The following is a 24,073-nucleotide window of genomic DNA, read 5'->3' as shown; positions in this document are numbered from 1 at the left end:
GTCCTTCCCATTTAATCTCTAAAACTCACCTGCGAGGTAGGCCGGCCGAAGGTCCCCCAGTCAGTTTCCTGGCTGAGTGAGCCTTTGATCCCGGGACGCGGGTGGCGCTGAGGGTTAAACCACAGAGCCTAGGGCTTGCCGATCAGAAGGTCGGCGGTTCGAATCCCCACGATGGTGTGAGCTCCCGTTGCTCAGTCCCAGCTCCTGCCAACCTAGCAGTTCAAAAGCATGTCAAAGTGCAAGTAGATAAATAGGTACCACTCCAGCGGGAAGGTGAACTGCGTTTCCGTGCGCTGCTCTGGTTCGCCAGAAGCGGCTTAGTCATGTTGGCCACATGACCCGGCAGCTGTATGCTTGCTCCCTCGGCCAGTAAAGCGAGATGAGCACCGCAACCCCAGAGTCGACCACAACTGGACCTGATGGTCAGGGGTCCCTTTACCTTTACTTCTGGGTCCTTTTCTGACTCTGCTCGCTCTGGGGCTTGTTAGATGCTGCTACTGATGCCCCCGCCTTCTCTCCCCTCCCCAGGTTCTCTCTGGCTGTGCCATCATAGTTCGCGGCCAGCCTCGTGGAGGACCGCCTCCTGAGAGGCAGATCAACCTCAGCAACATCCGGGCTGGCACCCTGGCACGCCGGGCAGGTGCGGGGCAGCCAGATGGCAAGGACACACCAGACGAGGTAGGTCTTGGGGGGGGGAGATGGGGGGAAGTGCTGGTCACGGAGGCAACTGAGGGCCTGGTGTGTGTGTGTGTGGGGGGCTAACTGTTGCCTCTGCTGCCAGGACCTGCTGTGGAGGTGCCCAAGAGGGGGAGGCTGTGGGCACAGGGTGCGACCCACATCATCGAAGGGAGGGGTGGGTAGCAAGGAGATGGCCTGTCTGCCCCCCAAGCAAATGGGGATTCATTCTTTATACACAAAGCAGGATCCTTTGGCCAGGGCTTCAGATGGCTTCACCTGCCCAGGTGAGGGCAGAAGTGGCAAATGCCCAAATCCTACAGATAAGCTTCCCTTTCTGGGCTCAGAGCCCAGCACCCCACAGATAAGGAGGGCATGTCAAAGCCAGCCAGTTAGTCTACATCTAAGCTAATAAATGAGCTCATTGCTGCAACAGCTGCCAATTAATCCGGAACAGCTCACCAGAGATGGCCCCCCCAACCTCTGTTTTAAAAACAATATAAGACGGGACGGGTGGTTTATACATTCCCTCTCACACCAGTGGCCAGGTTTGCACCCTACGCTCAACCAGGACTTGTGTGGCAGCCAGATTATGTGCTTTTGCTGCACATCGTGACCTTGCCAATGGCCCTTCGGGTCAGATTTTTCTGTCTGTAGGTTCGTGGTCCTTTCAGTCATGCTATTGGTTGCTATTCCACTTCTTGCTGCCAGTGGGCGAAGTTTGGCAGGAAATAGCCTGGGTGTGAGCTGTCCGCCCCCTCCCCTCCCTCACTCCCCCCCTTAGTTGCCCATCTTCTGAGGTCCAGGCCTGAGCTTGACCCTTCCCGAGGCTGGGAATGGGGTGGTGTGTGTGTGTGTGTGGGGGGGAGATGGGGGTGGCCTCACCTGTGGGAGCAGCCCTGCTTGAGGAATTTGTCTCTCACCTCGAATTTTTATGTTGTGAACCACCTTGAGAGCTACGGATGAAATAGTAGTAGTAGTAGTAGTAGTAGTAATAATAATAATAATAATTATCATAAAATGAATAAATGAAAATCCCCTTTCTAGAGAAGTTCATCCGGCCCCAAAGGGTTTCCATTCTCCCACACATTGGATGTTTTATCCATCATTTATCGCCAACCGTAGCTATATACCGCTTAATATGCAGATTTCCTAAGGAGCTTATATGAAGCCCTTTTAAGAGTTGTTTCTGGCTGTGGAGGTTTTTAAAAATTCTGTATTACATTGGTGGTTCTTAATTGTTATTTTTGCAAGCTGATGGGTGAGTTTCTGAAAGCGACGAGTCAACCTTGAAATAACAAGGGGTCTGGGAGTGAGTGTTGGGGGGGGGGATGTGGGGCTGAGCGGCTCCTGTTCCTGACAAGTGACCTCCTTCTTCCTCAGCCCTGGGGGTTCCCAGCCCGCGAATTCCTGCGGAAAAAGCTCATCGGGAAAGAGGTTTGCTTCACGGTGGAATACAAGCCGCACCAAGGCCGGGAGTACGGGATGGTGTACCTGGGGAAAGGTGAGAGGTCCTGAGCAGGGTCGCCCCACACTTGGAGGGCAGATCCCCACAGCCCAGTCTGCCCCTCCTTCCTCCCTGAGCCGGCTGTTCTCCTGTGAGCTTTGAGGTTCATCAGCCAAGTGGGGGGTGAGCAGAGCCTGAGTCTATTCTGAGTTCTTCAGCTCCCAAAGCCATCAAAAAAAGAGGTCTGTAGTCATGTGTTGGCACTGGCAGGTCTGGGGGCAAAAAAGGAGACCTCCTTGGGAAACGAGGGACCTGTTCTCCCGGGGGAAATTGGCAAGGGGGGAAACACAGATGGAAATCTGGAACGTGGCAGGCAAGAAGACTATTGGGTTGGCCAAGGTGGTGGTCCAGTTAAACCCAGCTCATACAACTCTCTATGCAGTTATGTAGAACTTCCTAAAAGACCCAGTATAATAATAAGACATTTAAATTCCACCCAGTGTCCGTTTCCTTAAAGATATCTTTTACGTAACGTGTGCAATACCAGAATCATATCCAAGTGTCTCAAAGCCAAAGCTCCGTCCAAATATTCCTTCGTTCAGAATGTCCAAAAGTATTCAACTTTGGGAAGTTCTGTATAATAACACAAAGGGTTGTGGGAGCTGTGTTTCCCTCTTCATCTGTGGTCCAATTTAACAGGCAGAAAAGACACATTCAGGGCGAGAATTTGAGCCTCACGCCAGCCGTGACGTGCAAATCCACCGGTGGCATTTTGAAGCCAAGTGGGGGGGGGGTCCTTCAGGGGCCCAGCCAGTGACCAGGACGGTGCCCTGAGTTCCAGGGGCGCTAACCCCTTCACCCTGCCCCTTGCCCGCAGTGTTTGCCCAGAGAGCAGACAAGCTTGGGTCACCTGCTGGCTGTGTGACATGCCCCCTTCCTGCCCCCTTGCCATGGGAGAGCCAGGCGGGAATCATAGAATAGAATCATAGAGTTGGAAGAGACCACAAGGGCCATCGAGTCCAACCCCCTGCCAAGCAGGAAACACCATCAGAGCACTCCTGACATATGGTTGTCAAGCCTCTGCTTAAAGACCTCCAAAGGAGGAGACTCCACCACACTCCTTGGCAGCAAATTCCACTGTCAAACAGCTCTTACTGTCAGGAAGTTCTTCCTAATGTTTAGGTGGAATCTTCTTTCTTGTCGTTTGGATCCATTGCTCCGTGTCCGCTTCCTCATTCCTGTCTTCCTATTGTGAGTCATGAAATGAAGTTTAGGAGGCAGTTTCTGACAATGTCTGAAAGAGCTGCCTCTCATCTCCACCTCAGTGTTGGGCTCCTTCAGAGCACTCCTGACATATGGTTGTCAAGCCTCTGCTTAAAGACCTCCAAAGAAGGAGACTCCACCACACTCCTTGGCAGCAAATTCCACTGTCAAACAGCTCTTACTGTCAGGAAGTTCTTCCTAATGTTTAGGTGGAATCTTCTTTCTTGTAGCTGAAGGGCAGCCAGTTTTGAACAGTATCCCATTCTGAGTGATTTTCTCTTTTGCTCTGCCCCCCTGCTTTGAGTTTTCTGCTTTGGGGGCTGGCGTTCCGCAGGAAACCGGCCAACAAACAGCTTAGAATGAGGAGCCCTGGATTTCCTGCATTTCGGGTGGTGGCGGGGATAAAAATGCAAAATAAAAATTTTCTGCCGAGATGAGGCCTGGCCCCTCTCCCCTTCTCCTGCCCCCCAGCTGTGGGTCATCTCTTCCTGCCTGCCTCCCCCCCTGTCCTTTGCCTGTGTCTCTCCAGTCCTTTGGGGGGCCGGGGTGGGGCTCTGCCCCCCACACGCTGGTTTGCACATCTCCCTCTGGGCCTCGTGCTGGGCATAAATCTTCAGAGGTGGGCAGCGATGCCAGTATCTGTCCTCCTTGTTTGCTGCCATATGGAGGATTTTTCTGCCACGCTGGCCTCGTCTTGCTGCCGCCTGACAGCCCAGGATTTAGCTGAAGAGGTGGATGTTGGCTAATTAACTTCTTCAGCTTTTAGAAAGATCCATGTTGAAATTGCTGGCTGGGCAGATCTGGGCAGCTGCTCCCCCCCCCAGCTCTCTGGGCTGGACTGCGCCGCTGGTTTGGGCGCGAGAGGCAGGCCTGGGACTGGTAGTGCATTTGCCAAGGGGGTGTGGATGGGTTTGAGGTCGGGTGATGCTGGAGGGGGTCCCTGGCAGGCCCCCCCCTTGACGGAGCCTCTGGATTCCTGGACTTGGGCTGAACTTGAGCGTCTTTGGCTCTTTCTGCAAGGCTGTCTCCTGAAATGCTCCTCTTTGGGGCAGAGGAGAGCTTGCGGCAGCCCAGGGTCCCTCTGCTCCCCCCCCAGCGGGTGCCCCCCTCCCTCTGGGTGCTTCCTCACCCTCTGCCTTCCAACACCCATGGAAGCTTTTTCATGACCTCTACACTTAATAAATATAATAATAATTTATTTATACCCACCCATCTGGCTGCACTTCCTCAGCCACTCTGGGCATCTTCCAACGAAACATTAAAATACAATAGTCCATCAAACATTAAAAGCTTCCCTAAACAGGGCTGCCTTCAGATGTCTTCTAAAAGTCAGATAGTTGTTTATCTCCTTGACATCTGACAGGAGGGCGCCACCACCGAGAAGGCCCTCTGCCTCGTCCCCTGTAGCCTCACTTCTTGCAGGGAGGGAACCGCCAGAAGGCCCTCGGTGCTGGACCTCAGTTTCCGGGCAGAACAATGGGGGTGGAGATGCTCCTTCAGGTATACTGGACTGAGGTCGTTTAGGGCTTTAAGGGTCAGCACCAACACTTTGAATTGTGCTCGGAAATGTACTGGGAGCCAATGTAGGTCTTTCAAGACCAGTGTTAAGTGGTCCCAGCGGCTGCTCCCAGTCACCAGTCTAGCTGCCGCATTCTGGATTAGTTGTAGTTTCCGGGTCACCTTCAAAGGTAGCCCCACATAGAGCGCATTGCAGTATTCCAAGCGGGAGATAACTAGAGCATGCACCACTCTGGCAAGACTGTCTGCAGGCTGGTTGGGTCTCATCCTGCATCCCAGATGGAGCTGGCAGACAGCTGCCCTGGACACAGAATTAACCTGCGCCTCCATGGTCCAAAATGACCCCCAGGCTGCGCACCTGGTCCTTCAGGGGCACAGTGACCCCATTCAGGACCAGGGAGCCCCCCACATAACTCTTTCCTTCCCCAAGATCCTCTGTGTGTGGGTCCCCGGAAGCCTTTTTTGAGGAGGGAGTGCTTTGTGGGTGGAGATCCTTGTTAAGAGCACCTGGGGAGGCCCTGATCCTTGGCAGAGCAAGGTGAGGAAACATCCCCCCCCCAGCAGTGGCAGGACTTTCTGAGAGCCAGTGTGGTGTAGTGGTTAAAAGCGGTAGTCACGTAATCTGGGGAACCGGGTTCGTGTCTCCACTCCTCCACCTGCAGCTGCTGGGTGACCTTGGGCCAGTCACACTTCTCTGAAGTCTCTCAGCCTCACTCACCTCACAGAGTGTTTGTTGTGGGGGAGGAAGGGAAAGGAGAATGTTAGCCACTTTGAGACTCCTGAAGGGGAGTGATAAAGCGGGATATCAAATCCAAACTCCTCTTCTTCTTCTTCTTCTTCTTCTTCTTCTTCTTCTTCTTCTTCTTCTTCTTCCTGTGCACAGTGGTGAAATCCTGCTTGGGTGCTGGCTTGTGAACTCCTCCTTTCTTTCTGCCACCTTTGCCCACTGCAAGCGGCCTGGCCATGTGGGGGGGCAGTCTCTGTGGGTCAAGCCAGGCCGACTTGCCGTGGGCTCTGGATGCACCTCGCTTCCCGCCCTCCAGGCAGGCTACTGGTGGCGACTTCTATTATTCTGATATATTTATTTATATCCCACATTTCCTCCTGGCAGGCAATTGGGTTGACGTACAAATAAAAGAATGGCAGCTAAAAATATGGGGGAAACTCCCACAGTCATTAACAATCAATTCAATCTATTCACAAATGTATTAAATCTGTTTAAAACATTCAGACAAAACCAGCAGGGCATCGGCCCCTCATTGAAAGCATTTCTTCTGCTTTTAGTTACGATTTTTATTTTATTAAAGGCATCTCCACCCACAGTGGCTCTGCCCTGCCTCTGCGGCTGCTTCTGAATCCTGGTTTTGCAGGGGAGAGGGCTCTGGCGCTCTCATCCTGCCTGCAGTTTGGCCCCCTCTGGGGCCTGATCCTGCTGACCAATTCTTCCGTTCTTGGGCGCTGTGCTGCCTCGCTAACCTGGCTGTCTTTCCTTGGCAGACACAACTGGGGAGAACATCGCAGAGTCGCTGGTGTCCGAAGGGCTGGCCAGCCGCCGGGAAGGCTTGCGTAGCAACAAGTAGGTCTACTTCTGAGGAGCCGGGCTTCCCTTTGGACCTGCCCCTGGGCTGCCGGTTCTCCCTGGCAAACTCTGGGCTGAGGGTGGCTGGGGAGCGAGGCTTCCAAGACAGAGTCTCATCTCTTTACAAAACAAGCCCCCCACATCCGGCCTCTTGTCCCATCCAAGAGTGGCAAATGTGGCCGAATCTTCTTGTAGACGAGAGTCCGGGTAGTTAGTCTCGAAGGTGAGGTCTCTTCCAGAGTCCTCTGCAGCTTCGTTTTGCTGGCAGAACAGCCCTGTGCCTTGTTCCAAATCCCCTTGTGCCCAGGGATCTTGACTGCCCATCGTTGAGCTTGGGTGAGGATCGGGGGGTTGTGTGCTGAATCGGAAGCCCCAGGGAGAGCGGGGGGGGGGGGGGAGACAGCGCTGCCTCGTGGCCCCACCATCCCTGGGGTGTGTTTTGCCAGGGACGTTGACTTTTGTCTGAATCCTGTTGGCCCTGCAGCTCCCGGCAGGTTGGCTGTGCCGCGGCAGGAGGCAGCCCCTGCTTCACGCCCCTGCTTCACACCTCGTGCCAGGAAAGAGCGAGAGCGAGTGTGCCTGCCTGCGTGCGAGAGAGAGAGAGAGAGCGGGGAGTGCCAAGGGGGCCTGATGGCTCCGCTCATGTGTTCACGGCCTTGGAAGAGCCCCAGAGTATTCTCCGGAGGTCTGCGGAGGCGTCTGAGGCCGCGGAGCCCGGCTGGCTGGGCCGGCTGCCATGCCATCTCCACCGGGGCCTCGGCTCACTTTGCTCATGTTCCGCCTGAACGGGAAGCAAACACTGAGAAGGCAACGCTCTTGCCAGGGCAGGCCGGGTCAGCGGGAATCCCTGCACCGCAGGGCGGGCAGCTGCCGGGGCCCCCGAGGAGCTGGCGAGGTGGCACCAGCGCTTGGAATGCAGGCAGAGTGTGTGGGGGGGGGGTTGCGAGGGTGGCGCAGCCTAGCAGGCGGAACTGCCCTTTGATAGCAGCCCAGGGCTGAAATTCCCGTGGATTAGTTTAACCGGTTGCTTGAAGCCACAGGAGGGGGGAGTGCTGCTCTTGTGTCGGATCCTGCTTCCTGGCGGCAAATGTTCAGCCGCTGAGAAGGCGCTGAATTAGATGAGGCGTTGGCCGGATCCTGCAGGCTCCTCTCTTCCTAATAGCAGTATCCTTTCTGATGCATAGCGCTGTGCCGGCTGACAAAGGTGGCAACAATTTGCCGCAAGGCCAGAGGGCAAACGTGGTGGCTCTGGTCTGCCACAGGCCTTGTTGCTCACTCTGGGTGTGAAGGGGTCTCCCTGAGCCCCTGCCCTCTGTGGCCTGCTCAGGCGTTGAGCCAGAGACTGTCACGGGAGCCCTGTTCCCTTATAGACCCAGCGACAGGGTACGGCAGAAGGGGCGTGGGCTGACAGATACATGAGGGTCTGTTGCAGGATAAATCTCTTGACATCCCACCTTTGCGTTGTACTTGACTGAGCGGCTGAAATCATTTTCTTCTTTCTTTGGTGATCCCTCGTAGCCGAGTAAGATTGTCTTCCACGTATGTCTTAGCGAATACAAGTGTCAAATGTAACAACTTCTAAGCAGCAGTACTTGCAAACGATGAACTTTTCTTTGTAATGTTCCACATCTGCCTTGGCAAAGAATCGTTGTGTGCAGGTATCAGATGAAGGATACGAAAGATCTTAACGTGTGCCTTTGCAAAATACAGTTGCTGTATGCTGGTGTCAGACGAAAGAACTTGAACGTGACAAGGATTCCCGGAATAATACCTTGTTTCTCCGTGCTGGTCTTCGTCAGCCGTGCTCACTCATATTTTGTGTATCAGAGACATGGAACGAGTGATACCTGCATACAGCAACTATATTTTGCTATTTTTGACACTTGTATTCGCTAAGACATACGTAGAACACAAAAGCCTCTATTTGGACATTACGCTTATGAGAACTGATCTATTTGTATTTCCTGTTCTAAACATTGGTCTTTAATTGCTTCTTCTCAATTAGATAACGTGAAAAGAGTTATGTTAATATGATGCATAAAGAATTTATATAGTTAAACACAACCAGTTACGTTGTGGGTATATTTGTTAGTTTAATGTACGTAACTATCTGTTTGACAGTGTTGGGAAACAGAATAATGCCTCGTGAAAATCCAGCCCGCTTGTAAAACTTCCGGTAGCTAAGGCAGCAAGGACCAGTCTTAGTGCTTAGCGAAATGAGGGTGTCTAAAGTTGACAGCAGAAAGGCCCCCTAATTTTCCCCTGCTCTGATTATTTTTTGGCATTGTTAACAGTGCAGATCCTCTGCCTGGCCTCCCCGGGAAAGCTCTGCTGGCCTCAGGGGATGACCGCAGGGTTGGGTGGTTTCTCTGACGGCCGGCCTTTCTCTGCCCCCAGTCCAGAGCAGAACCGGCTGGCAGAGCTGGAGGAGCAGGCCAGGATCGCCAAGAAGGGCATGTGGAGCGACGGCACCGGATCCCACACCGTCCGGGACCTGAAGTACACCATCGAGAACCCCCGGCACTTTGTGGACTCCATGCACCAGAAGCCCGTCAATGGTGAGACGTGGGGCGGTTTAGGGCAGAGCTCTGGCCAAGGAGGGAGGGCTGCTGCTGGGGGCAGTGCCAGGGCCCTGTGTGTCTGCAGATCTTCCTTGGTCTAAAAAAGAGATCTTACTATTTTTCCCAAAGAAGTTTCTGCAGAATCCTGTGTTGCCAAACAGCACCCGATGGTCATATACACATCACCCGTCGATTGCCCTCGAATGAGACAGGCGTAAAATAAAACCAAAATAAATAAGACTGCAAGTGAGCATGTGGAAGGCAGTGAGCGGAGCGCTTTGTGGAATAGGGATGAGGGTTAAACAAACCTTACTATACCCAGGGGAAGTAAGAAGAGAAGAGTCTGGGTCAGGTGCTCACAGTGGCTGACTGAGATGCTTATTATGGGAAACCTGCTAGCAGGATCCAAGCACCCCCCCCCCTTTCCAGCCACAGGCATTCAGGTGCCTCGCTGCCTCCAGCTGAGGGAGAGCTGTTGTCGCTGGCAGCCATTAATAATAATAGTAATTTATTATTTGTAGCCCGCCCATCTGGCTGGGTTTCCTCAGCCTCTCTGGGCGGCTTCCAGCAAAATATTAAAATACAATAATTCATCAAATATTAAAAGCTTCCCTAAACAGGGAATAGTCTCCTCCTCCTCCTCCTCCATGAACTCGCACAATCCTTTTTTTTTAAAAGATCTCAGCAAGTTGGTCGCCAGCACCGCCTCCGGTGGGAGGGAGTTCCACAGTTCCAACTTTGTGTTCAAAGTATTCCAATGCCCTGGGAAATGATCTATAATGAAATGAAAAAGGTACTTAAATGTACCTTTTCTAAAAAACCAGAGGCCTTCCTCTTGGGCATTGTCGGCCAATTGGTGACAAAGAAAGATAGAGCTTTTTTCATGTATGCCACAACAGCAGCAAGAATACTTATCGCAAAGTATTGGAAGACACAAGACCTACCCACTTTGGAAGAATGGCAGATGAAAGTGATGGACTACATGACATTGGCCGAGATGACAGGCAGAATCCGTGACCAACAAAAAGAGACGGTAGAAGAAGAATGGAAAAAATTTAAAAGCTATCTTAAGGACTACTATAAACTTAATGAATGTTAAAATGTCGGAGTTTCCAGAAACAAAGGGGTACAGGGACATAAGGTCAGAGTGTAAGAGAGGACTAAGAGGATAGAGATTGGAAAGTAATAACTGGGAGTTGCTAGTTGAACAATGGACATTGGGATGCAGAGAGGGGGGGTATGGGGAAGTCCTAGAAAGGAGGTTTATGAAAATATGTTTGAAACTATACGTGTATGTTTGTTATTCTTAATGTTTGTCTGTTTTTCTTAAAAATGTTGTAAAACCAATAAAAATTTTATAAAAAAAAAAAAAAAATCAAAGTATTCCAATGCCCTCGGTCAGCAGGTAGACCTTTCTGGACCCAGTTTGGGGAGGCATCTGGATACAAGCTGCCTGCGGCCATGGCCGGACAGAGCTTCTCTTGCCCTTGAATCCGGCCCTGGAGTTTCCCTTTGGGGCATCCGTTTGGCCCCCGTGAGACCGGGAGGCAGGTCTCCAAGGGCCATGGGCCTGATCCAGAAGGCTATGATTACGCTTGCTGCGAAGGTCCCAGCTTCAGTCCCCGGTTTCTCCAGGGTGCGCTCCGGAGAGGCCAGGGGTCAACAGCCTTTTTCAGCTGTGGGCCGGTCCACCGCCCCTGATACCTTGTGGGGGGCCGGACTATATTTTGGAATTTTTTTAAAAAAATGAACGAATTCCTGTTCCCCACAAGTAACCCAGAGATGCATTGTAAATAAAAGGACACGTTCTACTCATGTAAAAACACGCTGATTCCCAGACCGTCATCGGCTGGATTGAGAAGGCGATTGGGCCGGATCCGGTCCCCGGGCCTTAGGTTGCCTTCCTGTGGTGTAGGCAGTACTGATCTCAATGGTCTGACTCCGAAGGAGGCCGATTCCTGGGCTGCTGCTCCTGCCTCCAGGCGCTCAGCCCTAGTGGAAACTCTCTCTCTCTCTCCCGCAGCCATCATCGAGCACGTCCGGGACGGCAGCGTGGTGCGGGCTCTGCTCCTTCCCGACAACTACCTGGTGACGGTCATGCTCTCCGGCATCAAGGTGAGCAGCCTGGAGGCCCTGTCCCCTCAGGCGCCCAGTGCGACTCCTGCCCTCTCCTCTGCGACGTGTGTGGGGCTGAGGGGTGGCGAGGGCGAGTTCTGCTGAGTGAATCAATGGAGGGGGAGGAAGGGAGTTCTGGGAGCGCCTGGCCAGAGGAAGGACTGGGTGGCGGCACCCGAGGCTCCTCTCTGAGCGGGCAGGAAGATTTTGGGGCCCAGGGAGTGGCTCCGTGTGCGGATTTGTCCCCTGACCCCGTCTCCCACCCCCTTGCCTCGTGCCTTCTCTCCATGGGTCGCAAATGGAACCACTGGCTCCGCTGTCGTTTGAGCCAAGAAGCGAGCCCAAGGCCGGGGCCAGATGTACCTGTCCTGCTTTTCACCTGTAAGGCTGTGAAATATTGGCAAATCCTCTCCAAAAGCCGTGGACTCTCCTTCCTTGGAGGTTTATAAGCAGAGCGATTCTTTAGCTGTGATTGCAGGGGGTTGGGCTAGATGATCTTTGGGGATCCCTTCCAGTTCCCTAGTTCTGAGATTCCTGTCAGACCTGGGATTCCCCCTTCTGTGACTCCTCTTCACAGAGCGACCCCTTTCCGTCTGGTATTGAGGCTGGGGAGGGGGAGGCAGGAAGGAGCTTTCCCTCCCTGGGGGGGTTCCCTCGGAGCCCCCTCTGCGGGTCTTGCTGGCTAGGGTGGGTGGGCCCTTGGTGTTTGTGGGGGGCCTGGGGATCATTTAAGGTTTACGATTTGGTCATTTAAGGTTTATGATTTCTCTATTTCCTTCAGAGGAATCTGAATAGTTCAGTGAAACGAGCCTTGTAGCCGTCATCCCGCTAAGGCTTTGTTCAATTCTAGGTTTTTCTAATTTTTTCCTATTTTTTATTATTTAGTTTATTTCTATAAGATAATATTTCTAGTCGATTACTTCTCGTTTCAGGGATTTTCATTTGTTTTGTGTGATTTCTGGGTTCCGTGGCTGTCTTTTTTTCTACTGGGGATCGTGGCCCTGAGGGAATGGCCCTTGTGCCCCACAGAGGGTGACCCACGGAGGCAGGCATTGGCACTCCCCAAAGAAGGCTGAGGGGATGCCCCCCCCCCCCCGTCTGGAGGGACTCAGGCATGGCTCTGGGGCCCAGTCAGCTGGGGAGCTCTAATGGCTGTCTCTCTCTCATGGGGGTGCCAAGAGCCCTGGTCCCGGTTCTGCTGAGGCGCTCTCCTTCCTGCCCTGACTTGTCTCTCCCCCCCCAACCAGTGCCCCACCTTCAAGCGGGAAGCGGACGGCACGGAGACCCCCGAGCCCTTTGCAGCGGAAGCCAAGTTCTTCACGGAGTCGCGTCTGCTCCAGAGAGACGTGCAGATCGTCCTGGAGAGCTGCCACAACCAGAACATTCTGGGCACCATCCTTCACCCGGCAAGTGCAGAGTGGGGGGCGGGGGGCAGGTGTGGGGCCCCTGGGACGGCTGTGGGGTGTCCGGAGAGCTCCTTGGGGCCCCTCCTCCTCCCTTAGTGTCCTGGGGCAAGAGCCAGAGGGAGATTCTTAGGGGGGGGGCGTCAGTCCAGGCCAGGGGTTTGCAGGGGTGGGTGTGCTGGGGACCTGAGGGGCAGGCGGGGGGCAGCAAGAGAAGAACCTGGGGGGCTGAGAGACGGAAGAGCAGAAGACCCCCCCTTCCGCAGGGCCTGGCCTTTTCGACAGGGTGGGGCTTTCTCGGGAGAAGAGAGGTCGGGGGCATAGCTGTCAACGTTTCCCTTTTTTAGAAGGGAAATTCCCTTATTCCGAATAGGATTCCTCGCAAGAAAAGGGAAAAGTTGACAGCTGTGGTTGGGGGGCCTCCGTGCCAGAAGACCTGGGGCCCTGGGCACCCCACATCTCCCCACATTGCCCTCCAGACTGGGCCCAGCTGAGTCTCCTCCCCACCTGAACCTCTGCCCCAGGCCAGGCCTCTCGGTCTTCCTCGCTGCCCTTCCCTCATCTTTGCCAGGAGCTCTGCCTACACTAGAGTAGGACCCTGGCAGAGACACATGCCCGACTGGCATGTTCTCTCCCTCCTGGTCATTAGTTTGGGAGCTTCAAAAGCTTTCTTCAGCCTGAACATCAAAGCGACCGATGCCAACAGACATCAGCACACTTAGGGATCTGCAGAGTTTGCGCATCATGCGTAACAGAGCTCAGCAACTCAGCATGTTGGCTAATCTACTTTATTTACATATAAACACACACACGGAGCACTGCAACACGGCTCCGTCTCTCTCTAGCATCAGACAGCAAAGAGAGAGAACAAAGGACAATAGTCCCACTTCACGGAACACAAACATCCTGTCTCCGTCACTTCCCACTCTGTGGAGTCAAAACATACACCGTCATGTGATAGACAACAATCCCATGACTGCAATCACGGAGCAGGAATTCTAACAATCCTCACCCCCCTGTATGGTGATTGTAAGGTCTTTGGGGCAGCGCCTGGCACTGGGTCCTTCTGCTAGGCCTTCTCTGTGAGGGGCCAGTGGGTCTGGAGCTCTGGTCCTCTGGAGACACAGACTCTCTCCCTCCTGGTGGCTCTTGAGACTGGGGAGGGGCTGGGGGGCAGGAGTCTTTGCAGCAAATCTCCCCCCCCCCCCAAGTAAGTGAGGCCCAGCCCGACTTCTACGTGTTCCTGCAACTAGTTTATTACTATTATTTATTAAATTGATTAGATGCCTTCTCTTGCTGCAGGCAGCTCAAGGCATCTTAACAAATTTTGTTTTTAATATTGAATTTGACATTGTCGTCGCCCCCCCTGCTGGAGCCTGATGGGGAAGGGCAGGCCATAAACTGGATCAGCAAGCATAACAATGTTTTCAGATGTGTTCTGTCATTTTAAATGCATTTTATTTTATTTTTAATTGTCCTCTTTTACCACTTTGCCACCTTGGGCTGCTTTAGGAGGCAGGGCAGGACAGAAATCTAACAAATGAATGCACTGATGCACAAATAAAGGCAATAATGAGAATAACGAAGATATATTTAGGTTTGGGGGCTCAGGGGTTGTGTGTGTCCATGAAGCTGGAGTTTTTAGCTCCCTGACACTCTCTCTTTCTCTGCTTGCCCGGCTGCAGAATGGGAACATCACAGAGCTGCTCCTGAAGGAAGGCTTTGCTCGCTGCGTCGACTGGTCCATCGCCGTTTACACCCGAGGAGCAGAGAAGCTGCGAGCCGCCGAGAGGTAGCCCTGCCCAGCCTACCGCCTGCCCTCCTTGGGCCGTGGGGCTCCCGTTCTGCTTCACAGAGGGGGCTTGGGGGGGGGGAGGACTCACTGAGAAGGTGGGGAAGGTGTCCAGACCCCCCGGCCCAAAGGTGGGCTTGTGGGAGGGGCTGGGTGCAGCGATAACAGAGCAAGTGAATCCGGACAGATACGGGCTCATCCTGGCAACAGCGTCACATGATTTGGGGGCTTATCCTGGCGCTTGCAGGCCTTGCAGAACATTTCGCAGGCACCAATACCCAGAGGGACCTTTCTAATTGGGCTGCCTCTTAAAAGGAGATGGGTGCTAAGGGGAGCTTTAGGTGATGGGCTTCTTTTTTTAAATAAATCTTTATTGCTTATACATAAATTTATATATTTTAACTTGCACCATTTCAAAAACATTAAAGAGGCTCTTTCAAATCTTTGGACCTCCTCCCCTCCCTCCATGGGTTTCACTTCCAAAGAAAATACATTCTTTTTCCTTTTTCTTCGTCTTTTACTGTCCTCCTACCAGATGTCAAAGAGAAAAATAACTACCAAACTTTTAGAAGACACCTGAAGGCAGCCCTGTTTAGGGAAGCTTTTAATGTTTAATGGGTTATTGTATTTTAATATTCTGTTGGAAGCCGCCCAATTATTATTATCATTATCATTATCATTATCATTGTTATCATTATCTATCATATATTCATAGTTTCCCAAGTTCATTTCACATTGCAAGTGTCATTATATCCCTGCCAGTGATTTTAACTGTTTACAGTGGTCTTTTTAAGTATGTTAAAAATAAATAAATCATTCCAGTCTTTAAAAAATACTTTTAACAGGTGACGGGGTTCTGGCCCAGCCCAATGTTCTGCCTTGGAGGCGGGAAGGAGGGCGGGGGGGCCTCTTCCTCCTCCGAGGGGGTTTCTCTGGTCCCCTTTGGACTCTCATTCTTCGCTGTGTTCCAGGTATGCCAAAGAGCGCAAGCTGAGGATCTGGAGGGACTACGTGGCACCCACAGCCAACCTGGACCAGAAGGACAAGCAGTTTGTGGCCAAGGTAGGCAAGGGGGGGGGGGCTTTGCCAGGCCGATATGGGGCAGGGGTGCTGGAGAAACGGGCACCCTCTCTGGGTGACGCAGGGCAGCAGAGCCACAGGCTTGGGCAGCCAGGAATGGGTCTGGAGCCTCAAGCCCCCTTGCCTTCCCCTCGCCCGGGGTGCCATCTCTGGGTGCTGCCCGCTCTTGGCCAGGGCTCACTCCCCCAACGCCAGTGTCTGTTCTCACCTGCTCAGGGGAGAGCTGGTGGAGCTCCAGGGGAACGGCATGTGGTCTGGTCAGTGTCTGAAATTCCCCAGGCACATGTTTTGTGACTGGCACAGGGCCAGTCATGCCCACGTGGAGATCTCTGGGTTCCAAGTTGGCACCTGGCATCTCCGCCTGGCTGGTCCCTCTGGCCTCCTGAAGCAGGGAAGCAGAAGAGCTTATACAGTCCTATACAGCCTAGGACCCTCGTTCCTACGGGACCGCCTCTCCTGGTATGTCCCACGGAGGACCTTTCAGTCTTCAAACAAAAACATCTTGGAGGTCCCAGGCCACAGGGAGGTTAGGCTGGCCACGACCAGAGCCAGGGCTTTATCAGCAGTGGCCCCGATCTGGTGGAACGCTCTGTCCCAAGAGACCAGGGCCCTGTGGGACTTGACATCTTTCCGCAGGGCCTGCAAGACGGAGCTGTTCCACCAGGCCTTTGGCCAAGGCACAGCCTGATCCTTCATTTTGGGAGGGGAAAAAGTGCGTCCTACAGAGCGAAAAATGCGGTAGCTTATATATCTGAGTTTCGGGCACAGGGCCACTTTGCTAAGGCCCAGATCCTCTTGGTTCCGTCTGTTTACCGGAATAGCAATGGATAGGCCAGCTTCTACGGAGATGCAATGTCTGTAATGGGAGGAAAGTGTGTGTTGCTGCGTGGAAAATCACACCAGCACCTGCAACATGATGTCCATTTGTGTGGCTGACGTTAACTCTTTCTAAGAAAGCGATCCAGTAAATAGGATTTCCACGCATGCCCCGCTGCTGCAGGCGCCTGCTCTGCCCTGGCTGGCGCTGTTTCCAGTTTCTGTGGGGGTCTTCCTCCCAGGCACCTTCGCTTCTATAGCAGCTGTGGGGCAGGGAAGGGGAAGGGGCCTCCGGAGCTTTGGTTCCAGGTGGCACCTCCAGGGAGCAGGCCCAAGGCAGCGGGGGAGAGAGAGGTCTCTTTGATTTCCCTGGAGGTGTTTGCATGTGTTCGCATCCTTTGTGTTTGAGCTGAGATGGGACTAGATGACCCCTGGGGTCCCTTCCGTAAGATTCTCTGAAGTGGCTGCAGGCTGGTGAGAATCTCCCTCTCCCTTGGGGACCCTGGTAGCATCGTGTGCCCTCCAGGCAAGGACTGCCAAGTGGCCGTGGTGCCTTGGAAAGCGTGGCCAGCCCCTGCTCCGCCAAGCTCCATCCTCCCATTCTGTGGGGCTTGCCCCTTGCTGAAGGCCCCAGATCGGCTTGCTGAGGTGGCGCTGTGGGGCTGGGGCTGCTGCGTCTTGTGACGCTCAGACCGCCCTGCAGGGAACGCAGAGCTCTGAAGTGGGTCCAGAAATAATAATAATATTAATAATAGTAGTAGTAGTTATTTATACCCAGCCACTCTGGGTGGCTTCCAACCAAATATTAAAAGCAATAATAATAATAGTAGTAGTAGTAGTAGTAGTAGTAGTAGTAGTAGTAGTTATTTATACCCCACCCATCTGGCTGGATTTCCCCAGCCACTCTGGGTGGCTTCCAACAAAACACTAAAATACAATAACCTATTAAACATTAAAAGCTTCCCTAAAGAGGGCTGCCTTCAGATGTCTTCTAAAAGTCTGATAGTTGTTTATTTCTTTGACATCTGATGGGAGGGCGTTCCACAGGGAGGGCGCCACCACCGAGAAGGCCCTCTGCCTGGTTCCCTGTAACTTGGCTTCTTGCAGGGAGGGAACCACCAGGAGGCCCTCAGCGCTGGACCTCAGTGTCCGGGCTGAACGATGGGGGTGGAGATGTACCTTCAGGGATACTGGGCTGAGGCCGTTTAGGGCTTTAAAGGTCAGCACCAACATTTTGAATTGTGCTTGGAAATGTACTGGGAGCCAATGCAGATCTCTCAGGACACGTGTTATGTGGCCTCGGCGGCCACTCCCAGTCGCATTCTGGATTAATTGCAGTTTCCGGGTCACCTTCAAAGGTAGCCCCATGCAGAACACATGGCAGTAGTCCAAGCGGGAGATAACTAGAGCATGCACCACTCTGGCAAGACAGGGAGGGTCTCATCCTGCATCCCAGATGGAGCTGGCAGACAGCCGCCCTGGGCACAGAATGGACCTGCGCCTCCATGGACAGCTGTGAGTCCAAAACGACTCCCAGACTGCATACCTGGTCCTTCAGGGGCACAGTTACCCCATTCAGGACCAGGGAGTCCTCCGCACCTGCCCGCCCCCTGTCCCCCAAAAACAGTACTTCTGTCTTGTCAGGATTCAACCTCAATCTGTTAGCCGCCATCCATCCTCCAACCGCCTCCAGACACTCACACAGGACCTTCACTGCCCTCACTGGTTCCGATTTAAAAGAGTGGTAGAGCAAGGCAGAAGGTGGGGCTGAGCCCCCCTGTAGCAGCAAGAGCGGGGACCCACCTTCTGCCCTGCAAGGGGTTTCTCCCCTTCCAGGGCCCAGCCTCCCTTCGTTGCCTCTTCTTCCGATGGAGCAAGGAAGGCTCTGGTCTTCCTGGGTTTTTGCAGAGGGGTCTTCTGAGAGGATGGCAGCGCTGCATCTTCAGGCTGGCGGGGTGGGGTTGGGCTGTGTGGCCCCCCGCAGAATCACCCAGAAGAGCTTCTCTGGGGCGAACCCTTCTGCCCCAGAGCCCTCACCCTCGTCCCCCCAGGGAGGGTCCCTGCAGTTGCCTGCCTGCTGCCCCGCGTGACCCTGAGCCTCCCTGCGCCTCGCAAGGGTTATTCCGTTACTCCGCGCTTCCGCCTCCTCTTCCTGCGATGAATCCCCTCTGGAGGCAGCTCACCAAATACAGAGAGAAGTCAACAAACAAAATTCAGACACGGCGTGCTAAGAATAAGAGCAGTGGGTGGAAGAAGCGCAGTCTGAGCCCATCGCAGCTCCAGGCTGTGACTAACTCGGGGGAAAGGGTCTCGTGACCCCGTTCAGGGGTGGGGGGCCTTTGAAGCTGAAGGCAGGTCTCCCTGCAGGGTCAGGGGCAGGGAGGCATGGAAAGGCGGAAGGCGGCAGCCCCTGGGGATGTGCCTGGGAGCAAACCGGGAGCCTGTCCTCGCATCACCTGCGTGTAGCGGGCAAAAGCATTCTGAGCCCGTTTTTGTTTCCTGTTTTCCAGCTGCACTGGCTCCCGGGGGAGTTCAGGGTCAGATTTAAGGTGCTGGTTTTGACGTTTCAGGGACGCGGGTGGCGCTGTGGGTTAAACCACAGAGCCTAGGACTTGCCGATCAGAAGGTCGGTGGTTCGAATCCCCGTGACGGGGTGAGCTCCCGTTGCTCGGTCCCTGCTCCTACCAGCCTAGCAGTTCGAAAGCATGTCAAAATGCAAGTAGATAAATAGGTACCGCTCTGGCGGGAAGGTAAACGGCATTTCCGTGCGCTGCTCTGGTTCGCCAGTAGTGGCTTAGTCCTGCTGGCCACATGACCCGGAAGCTGGACACCGGCTCCCTTGGACAATAAAGCGAGATGAGTGCCGTAACCCCAGAGTCGGCCAGGACTGGACCTAATGGTCAGGGGTCCCTTTACCTTTGACCTTTCAAGACCTTCACGGCCTAGGACCCTCGTACCTACGGTACCGCCTCTCCTGGTCTGCCCCATGGAGGACCTTAAGGTCCATAAATAGCAACACCCTCGAGGTCCCGGACCCTAAGGAAGTCAGATTAGCCTCAACCAGAGCCAGGGCCTTTTCAGTGATGGCTCCGGCCTGGTGGAACGCTCTGTCTCCTGAGACCAGGGCCCCTAATTTCTTTCCGCAGGGCCTGTAAGACAGAGTTGTTCCGCCTGGCCTTTGGCTTGGAATCAACTTGATCCCCTCCCCCTCTTTCCTCTTTCCTTTTTCCTTTCTCCTCCTGTGATGGAACTCCTATTTGGGGACTTCCCTGGCTTTTTTCTGGCCCACGTAGGACCAGTCTGGATAGTTGGCCTTGGTGACGACCTGATGTTTTCATCCCCCCAAAAAGTTTTTGATTTGAGTTTCCATTGAAATGAGGCTGCATTTTAATGTTTTAATGTTGTATTTTAATCAATTTCTCTTTGGATCAGTTGTTAGCTGCACTGAGCCCGGTCTTGGCTGGGGAGGGCGGAGTATAAATAAAATTTATTTATTTATTTGTTTGTTTATTTCCTGGCCCGTCTCCAGGGGCCGCACCATGCCCAGGGCATTGCAGCCGTCTATCCTGGAAGCGTTTGGGGCATCAACAGCTGGGGCTCAAGGAACCGCCTGCCTTACGATCCTCCTCTCCCAGAGGTTTTCTCCCAGACTTAAACTCTGTGCAGGGAGCTCATTTGTGCCCCTGCCCGCCCACCTCTTTTTGTGTGACAGGTTTGTGTCACACAAACTTGCCCCCCAGTCTTGCTACTTCTGTGGGGGAGGGCTCTGGGCGCCCACCCACCAGCTCCTCCTTGGGTGCTCCAGAAGCAGAAGGGGCCGGGCTCAGATCGCCCTGAAGCCGCCCTGAAGTGAGGTTTTGGGAACGGCCGCTAGGTGGTGCCCTTAGCCCGTCTGGCTGAGCGCGGGAACAAGGCTGGCTCCTTGGGCCAGCATCCAGGATGGAAATGTGGCTCAGATTTTGTAGAAAGCATGTCTTCCTCTGGCTCCTCATCTTCTATGTTCACAAGGAATAATAATAATAATAATAATAATAATAATAATAATAATAATAATAATAATAAATAATGTTGAGTTTTTCCATGACCGGGACTCAACATGGCTTGCAGCTAAAGTAAAGGTAAAGGGACCCCTGACCATTAGGTCCAGTCCTGGCCGACTCTGGGGTTGCAGCGCTCATCTCGCTTTATTGGCCGAGGGAGCCGGCATACAGCTTCTGGGTCATGTGGCCAGCAGGACTAAGCCGCTTCTGGAGAACCAGAGCAGCGCACGGAAACGCCGTTTACCTTCCTGCCGGAGTGGTACCTATTGATCTACTTGTACTTTGACATGCTTTTGAACTGCTAGGTTGGCAGGAGCAGGGACTGAGCAACAGGAGCTCACCCCGTCGTGGGGATTCGAACTGCCGACCTTCTGATCGGCAAGTCCTAGGCTCTGTGGTTTAACCCACAGCGCCAAAAACATAGTACAAAAAGCAGCAATTAAGAACTATTAAACATTAATGGAATATATGTCTGTATGTGTGTGTAAGAAGTATTGATTACAATAAAACCATCACAGCAGCAGACTTTTCGTTAAAAGCAGTCGGTTCTTCCCCTGCTGTCAGAAGGAGAGCAAGGAGAGAGCCTTGGTTCCCACTGTGTCAGAAGAGCAAGGAGCAGCAGCAGGAGAGCAAGGAGGGAGCCTTGACTTCCCTTGGCAGGGAGTTCCAAAGATGCCTGGAGAAGCCACCACTGAGAAGGCCCTCTCCTGCGTCCCCACCCAGCGGGGTTGTGAGGGGGGTGGGACTGAGAGAAGGCCCCCCCCTGAAGATATCAGATTCCGGCAGGTTCGCCTGGCAGGTTGGGGTCTTTCAGATGGGCTGGATCTGAGCTGTGAAGGGCTTTATAGGACATTCCCAGAACTTTGCCTTGTGCCTGGGAGCAGACTGGCTGCCCAGTGGAGCTGTTTTGACAGACAAGGGAGATGTTTGCTCCCTCTATCCAGCCCTGGTCGACTCTCCGGCTGCAGCTCTAAGAGCCAGCTGAAGTTTCTGGCCCTTGTCAAAGGCAGCCCAACCAAGAGCACGTTAGTCCAGACAGAAGGCAGCAAAGGCAGGTGAACTTTGGCCAAATCCGATGTCTCAAGGAACGGGTGCAGGAACTCCCCTTGCGGGTCAAATTCTGCCCTCTTTGAAAACAGCTTCTGGAAGCGTCCTGGTCCCTTTGTATCCAGACAGGAGTGCAGGAGCTGCACTCCTGCAGCCACCCGAGCAGCGCCTGCAGGATGAGGCCCAGGATGAGGCCCACGATGGGAAGCCCACAAGTGGAATCTGAGCCCAAGAGCATCTCTCCCCGCCTGCGCTTCTCAGCATTTGGCAAGCAGGAACATTTTCCGCTTTCGGCTGCGGAGGCAGAGAATGGCCATCATCGCCAATAGCCATTTTGGCCTCCAAAAGTCCTGCGTCAATGTCAGTAGAACAGAGCCCCCCCCCCAGCCGTGGCTGCAGAGAAGGCCTCCCCCGCCTCCTCAATTTGCCTAGGTAAGATTTGCCTAATCCCCTCTTAAATTTGAGGGTCCGACTGCAAATCCTGTAGCTTTAATTCTGTGCTGCGCAAAGAAGGACTTTATTTCGGCCGCCTTGAATCTTCCTTGGAGGGCCCCCGCTTCTCGTTCTGGGAGGAAAACGTCCCTTTCTCCACAGCACACATCAATTTATACCTTTCTGAGATGCCCTCTTTGTTTCAAAGTCAGGGAGTCCTAAACGGTCAAATAATAATAATAATAATAATAATAAGAAGAAGAAGAAGAAGAAGAATAGATAACAATTTATTCTTTATACCCCGCCCATTTGGCTGGGCTTCCCCAGAAACCTTTCTCGGTAGTTCAGCAACACGTTGTTGCTTAGTCATTTAGTTGTGTTTGCCTCTTCATGCCCCCCTGGACCAGAGCACGCCAGGCCCTCCTGTCTTCCACTGCCTCCCTCATGCTGGTAGCTTCAAGAACACTGTCCCACCATCTCGTCCTCTGTCGTCCTCTTCTCCTTGTGCCCTCCATCTTTCCCAACATCAGGGTCTTTCCCAGGGAGTCTTCTCTTCTCATGAGGTGGCCAAAGTCTTGGAGCCTCAGCTTCAGGATCTGTCCCTCCAGTGAGCACTCAGGGCTGATTTCCTTCAGAATGGAGAGGTTGGATCTTCTTGCAGTCCATGGGACTCTCAAGAGTCTCCTCCAGCACCAGAATTCAAAAGCATCCATTCTTCGGTGATCAGCCTTCTTTATGGTCCAGCTCTCACTTCCATACATCACTACTGGGAAAACCATGGCTTGAACTATACGGACCTTTGTCAGCAAGGTGATGTCTCTGCTTTTTAAGATGCTGTCTAGGTTAGCCATTGCCGTTCTCCCAAGGAGCAGCCGTCTTTTAATTTCGTGGCTGCTGTCACCATCTGCAGTGATCACGGAGCCCAAGAAAGTAAAATCTCTTACTGCCTCCATTTCTTCCCCTTCTATTTGCCAGGAGGTGATGGGACCAGTGGCCACGATCTTCATTTTTTTGATTTTGAGCTTCAGATCATATTTTGCGCTCTCCTCTTTCACCCTCATTAAAAGGTTCTTTAATTCTTTAATTCAGTGACACAGAATCATATTACAGAGTTGGGAGGGACCCCCAAAGGCCATCCAGTCAATCCCCTTCCAGTGCTAGGAATCTCGGCCAAAGCACCTGTGACGGGTGGCCACCCAACCGCTGCTTAAAAATGGAAGGGAAGAGAGTCTTAAGTTTCTTGCAGCAGGGCATCTTTGAGGGTTGATCTGGGGGGTGTGGGGTCCCCTTCGCCCCCTCCTCCTGCACCCAGGGAAGCGGTGGGGGCCTCTGTCTGCGCCTTCTCCAGCTCCTACCTGGAGCCTGCGGGTGGGTGAGGGGCCCCCGGCCCCCGCCTGCCTCCCTGCTGAGCCAGCATCCTTGGCAGCCTCTCTCCACGGCCGGAGAGTCTCCTTGTCTCCTCCGCTCAGCTCAGCAGCCTGTTCCCTTCAGAACGATTAGGCGGCCTGCCTTCGCGGCTGCCATGCCGGCCCCCCTGCCGGCCCCCCCTCGCCCTCCTTTCTGCTGAGGGCAGCTCTTTCCCACCATATGGTCCCTGGAGGAGAGGTGCCCACCAAGCACTCGGCCGCTGAGCTTGTCGGAAGGTGTCTGGCTTTTGCCTCCGGGCAAAAACGCTCTTTTGCCACGAAGGCTGCCAAGTAAGGGGGGGAGCAGGAGCAGGGGGAGCTGCTGTACGCAGAGCCGGGCCGCCGGGCCGTCTGCACTGGCTGGCAGGGGCTCTGCGGGGTTCTCAGGCAGGGAGCGACTCCCGGGACCTCCAGGTTGGCTCTGTTGTGCCATGCGCTGCTGAGCCGTGGTGGACGCTGAGGGGGCAGCCGGCGTAGTGGGGGGCTTGGGAGGTGCCCCCCTTCCCTGCCTCAGCCGAGTTGCTCACCTGTCTGCTCATGTGCGCCTGCTAGTACAGTTCGAAGGGACCCCAGGGGTCATCTACTCCAGCCCCTGCACAGCTGGAATTGCAACCAGCTGTTTATGGCAGAGGCTGGCATGGTGGTCAACGAAAGAGGTTTAAAGAAAGACTGTCTCAAGGCAAGTCTTAATAAATGTAGTGATTGTTGCCTGATTATCATCTTCCAAACCAACTACTCTATTCTGAACTTGAACATGGAAAGCATAATGTTGGTGGTCAACAAAAGAGGTTTAAAGACTGTCTCAAAGCAAGTTTTAAAAAATGTCTTATAAACACTGGCCTGTGAGCGCTCGAGTTGGAGAAAAGCCTTTACCAAAGGCGTCATGGACTTTGAAGACG

General features: G+C 53.5%; 1 protein-coding gene across 1 annotated transcript in view; it reads left to right on the top strand.

Moving 5' to 3' along the window:
- Positions 1-24,073, top strand: part of SND1 (staphylococcal nuclease and tudor domain containing 1) — a 229,299-nt gene that overhangs the window by 6,058 nt on the left and 199,168 nt on the right. Inside the window, exons 2-9 of the mRNA XM_081209915.1 lie at positions 529-678; positions 2,059-2,179; positions 6,401-6,479; positions 8,880-9,040; positions 11,067-11,158; positions 12,406-12,564; positions 14,247-14,353; positions 15,325-15,415. Coding sequence (XP_081066041.1) covers positions 529-678; positions 2,059-2,179; positions 6,401-6,479; positions 8,880-9,040; positions 11,067-11,158; positions 12,406-12,564; positions 14,247-14,353; positions 15,325-15,415 — 960 coding nt within the window. The remainder of the gene's footprint in view (positions 1-528; positions 679-2,058; positions 2,180-6,400; positions 6,480-8,879; positions 9,041-11,066; positions 11,159-12,405; positions 12,565-14,246; positions 14,354-15,324; positions 15,416-24,073) is intronic.

The sequence above is a fragment of the Podarcis bocagei genome (assembly GCF_964188305.1).
Source record: "Podarcis bocagei genome assembly, chromosome: 10".
Taxonomy (NCBI): domain Eukaryota; kingdom Metazoa; phylum Chordata; class Lepidosauria; order Squamata; family Lacertidae; genus Podarcis; species Podarcis bocagei.
Note: the sequence above shows the minus strand (reverse complement) of the source record. Positions and strands in the feature narration are given on the sequence as shown.